We start from the raw sequence: 4,442 nt of genomic DNA, 5'->3' as shown, positions 1-4,442 counted from the left end.
TAGTTAATATAATAATTAATTTTTTTAAATTTCTTCAAAGGGGTAAAATATTTTTTTTTTGTTCACGATATTTTTTGACCCAACAAGTTAAGTGTTTGTTGCTGCTAGCCAATGTTGTTACATTTATAAAGTAGAATTCGAACTTTTGATCGTTACTTTAACAAATGAATGAGTTTACTATCGGTTAAATTACACAGTTGGTCTCTATATTTTTAGTAAAATTGCAAATTAGTCCCTACACTTTAAAAGTTTGTAATTAGGTCTCTAAAAAGAATTAAAATTTGTAATTTAGTTCCCGCCGTTCAAAAAATGTTTGATTTAACAGAATATTCTCAGAATATTCTTTATTTTGAACATGTGAGCTGCACATGTCATAATAGGGATCAATTTACAACTTTAGTAAAGTATAGGGATCAACTGTGTAATTTAACCATTTGAAAATGACCAAAAATTTCATAGACTATCTGAATCCACCCCGCCCCTCCCCAACTCTCTCACTCTCACTTTCTCACTTTCCAAAATGGCACCCCAACCCCAACGCTCTCTGTCTCTCACCTCGGCTCACCATCGTCGTGCCTGTTGCCTCCGTCACCGCGCCGGATCAACTAATAAATTGAGTTGCTATTTTTATGTTGATTTGTTGCTATTTTTTTTCTTAGACATTGAATTGTTCACTTTGAGCATGCTTGGGATTGGAATTGTTCTCTTCCATTTATCGGTGTTCAGTATTGAAATTTGATGTACCAGAATCACTACCCACATATGTAATGAATCTATTCTTTAGCAAGCGCACCAAATATCGTCAAGTAATAACGCACAATGGAGTGGGATCGTATCCACAGAGATTTGATTGATTGAGCAGTTTTGGTTAATGAGCTAATTAGTTAAGCTAACCAAAGTGGAATTGAATGCTGTAAATTAAATTGCAGAATTATAAATGGCTCAAAAGTAAAAGAAAGCTATAAAGTGCAGAAAAGTAAATAGTAAGAATGTAAAGAATAGAAACGTAAATGACTGAATTGTAAATGGGAATAGGGAATAGCAGAATGTAAATAAAGCTATAAAGAATGTGGAAGATAAGAATAAAAGGAACGCCCAGTTTCTTAAGTGGCACGCCTCTTGTGTTGACATTCCTGGTGTGCCACGCCTTCGAACCCAAGTAGAACGCCCAGGGTCTTCTTTACACAATGGTTAGCCTGGCGTGCCACGCCTTCGAACCCAAGTGGCACGCCCAGGCCTTCTCTTCTTGCTCCTCTTCCCTGGGCACTTGAACTAGCGTGGCACGCCTTGGTGTTCAAGTGGCACTTGAATTGGCGTGGCACATTTGTGTTCTTTTTATGGTCTTTTTAGATAAGATAAAGGGGTAGATGATGCAGGTCATCAGGATTGGAAGAGAAGAAAAAGTTGTCGTATGAGAGAGGCGAGATGAAGGAAGGAGGCGAGACCTAACTCGTGAGCACAAATGCGGTGGATCCGGCATAGCGATGGTGAACCGAGGTGAGAGATAGAGAGCGATGGGGTTGGGGTGTCGTTTTAGAAAGTGAGAAAGTGAGAGTGAGAGAGTTGGGGAGGGACGAGGTAGGTTCAGATAGCTTAGGAAGTTTTTGGTCACTTCAAATGGTAAAATTACACGGTTGGTCCCCATACTTTCACTAAAATTACAATTAGTTCCTATTGTCAAACATATGCAGCTCACATGTTCTAAATAGAGAATATTCTAAGAATATTCTGTTAAATTAAACATTTTTTGAACGACGGGGATTAAATTGTAAATTTTAATTCTCTTTAGAAACCTAATTACAAAATTTTAAAGTATAAGAACTAATTTATAATTTTACTAAAAGTATAGAGATTAACTGTATAATTTAATTTTTATTATTCGACCAACCTAAATTAATTGAGAAGAAAATGATCTACTGTGAAAGGTTATTCCCACCGAGTGGTGTGCCCATGAAAGAGAGGCGGCCCCCCAAATAAGGAAAGGAGGAATGACCATTGGACTGCACCACATCACCAGGACCACATCTGACACCCACCATGCTTTGGTCCACGGATTGTTCCCAATGGTTCGAAACTTGATTTCCCCCCTTTTCTTTCAAGATTTTATTAGCAGTTATCAATTCATTGAACAAAAAACAGAAACACAAATGTTATTTTTGTAGATTTTTTTTGTATTTTTTCCTCTTTAGTTTTCTGAATTAAATTAATTAAAAATATTTATAAGAAGAATGCTCAAACTACCAAAACAGTATTGAATGTTCATATTGGACAAAAATTAAATAACTTTTATTAAGAGATACGAACGATAAATAAATTTTTAAATAAATTAAAAATAAAGATTATTATATTTAATAAATGACTTCTTCAGTTAATTAAAACTTTTTGTGTAAATATTTAGATAATTATTTAAAAAATGTATAAAAAATTAAAATAAAATTTAATCTATAGGTTTTTTTTATAAAAAACATTTTCGTCATTCAAAAGTATAAATAAATAATATTCACTTTAAATAAAATCATCAAATTTAGAAAACAAAATTGTCTCAATTTTTTAATAATATTTACAAAAAATCACATTCAAATATAATTTTTTATTTTTTAGATATATATTTAATATTTAATTATTTATGTCATGTTCATAAATATTTTTAAGATTTATTTATTATTTACAATTTTTATCAGTAATATAAATTTTTTATACAATTTTGATAATTCATCCGACAAAAAATAGACATTAGTGACGTGTATATGTTTATATGCGGCTAAAAATGACCCAACACAAACTAATTAAACACTACAAACACTAACTAGGTTTTATTCCACTTATCGCAATCAAAGCATCATCAAAGGAAAATTCTTCTATTTTGACAAGTCAATTCCGATCCGATGTTCTACTATTACGTGTCCATACATGCACTCATCAATATTTTTATGGTACTGAACTAATAACAAAAGAAATTAATTTTCACCTTTTTAAAAAAATTGATAAAATATCATTATTTAATTGGAGAAAGTAGAAACACATATGTAGTATCTACGAAACTAATATAATTACATGCATGTTGAATTTGTTATCAATCAGATTCATTATATACTAAAATCAACTATTAAAATTAATTATTAATAACTGATTTTAATAATAAAATTTTTATTTGTTATCAATAGCATTAATGCATTTTTTCCATCCTCACTTTGTCATTTAGTCAGCGAAATAATGAATAGCGTAAGATTAAGAATAATGATAACGACTTACCATGCTCATCATCAGTGTGTACTAGGTAATATTTTATATGAAAAATTTAAAAATATTATTTATATACTAAAATTAACTATTAAAATTATTTACTAATATATTTATATTTAAATATATTATAATTTAATTTTTTAATATATATTTTATATTTTAATATATATTTTATACTAATGTATATATTTTAACATAGTTGAAAAAAATTTAGGTAATTAATACTATACTTTGTTTTTTACACTAAAAATATTAGTCTCTTAGCATTTTTTTTAATATAACCAGAAAAAGAAAATATTTGTTTCTTTTAATTTTCCTTCTTTTACAAAAAAGAAAAATCCTTCTAGTTTAAGGCTATTTAATTTGCCTGTCTCCCTTAGTACTGTTTTAGATAATGCGGCCAAGATTTTGAAACCAAGAACAATTTTTGCAGAATTCAATCTCTCCAAATAAGTAGTAGAAAGCAACCAACCAACCAACCAATAGCAGAAGAGGAGTGGCAACAATTAAAACCAAAATTGAAGGCAACGAAATAGGAGTAGTTAACAACAAACCAAATAATTCAAAGTATTCCTACAAGAATGTTTCAGCCTTTCAGCATTCATAATATGCAAATCGAAACATACCAAACAATGTGAAAAACAATGCAATGAAAAAATTGAGTCAAGTAATTCTTACCCGGTTAAAGACCATGAATCCAAGGTCTAAATCAATACCATCAACATTCACAGTTTTGGCATGGCCTCCCAAATAATCTTCTTTCTCGTAAAGTGCCACTTTCACTCCCTCCTTAGCCAATACATACGCTGAAACCAATCCACTTATTCCACCACCCACCACTGCCACTCTCATCTTCTTCTTTTTTCTTTTTTCTTTTCCCCTTAATACTACTATTCAGTTATATAAATTGCTCGCACTGAAATTTATATATGTAGGCGCACACACTATCCCTATTTGTGAGGTGAGTTCTAGCCTACACCTGACCAATTGAGGCAGTTGGAACGCCTTGTACTTTTTGCACTGTTGTCAATCCAACCTTGAAACACGTGGTGTGTGCTCAGTATTAAGGGAGTGGCATGTGGTGGATATTTTGACCGGCTAACAGTTTTATAAGGTGTTATCAATATTGTATTTTTGTGTCTGGCTTTTGGGGGAATATATATAAGAAAAATATTAGATAATTATTAAAATTTATTAAT

The 4,442-nt window shown here is 31.0% G+C and overlaps 1 protein-coding gene across 2 annotated transcripts in view; it reads right to left on the bottom strand.

Annotated features, from left to right (window-relative positions):
* Window positions 1-4,180, bottom strand: part of LOC107466400 (uncharacterized) — a 13,575-nt gene extending 9,395 nt beyond the window's left edge. The window contains exon 1 of one of the 2 annotated variants that reach the window (XM_052254447.1): window positions 3,922-4,180. In XM_052254447.1, coding sequence (XP_052110407.1) covers window positions 3,922-4,095 — 174 coding nt within the window. In that variant the 5' untranslated portion in view covers window positions 4,096-4,180. The remainder of the gene's footprint in view (window positions 1-3,921) is intronic. The other variant, XM_016085377.3, reaches the window with a different exon arrangement.
* Between the last annotated feature and the right edge of the window lie 262 nt (window positions 4,181-4,442).

This window comes from Arachis duranensis, chromosome 9, assembly GCF_000817695.3.
Source record: "Arachis duranensis cultivar V14167 chromosome 9, aradu.V14167.gnm2.J7QH, whole genome shotgun sequence".
Classification (NCBI taxonomy): Eukaryota; Viridiplantae; Streptophyta; class Magnoliopsida; order Fabales; family Fabaceae; genus Arachis; species Arachis duranensis.
This window is presented reverse-complemented; position numbering and strand designations above follow the sequence as displayed.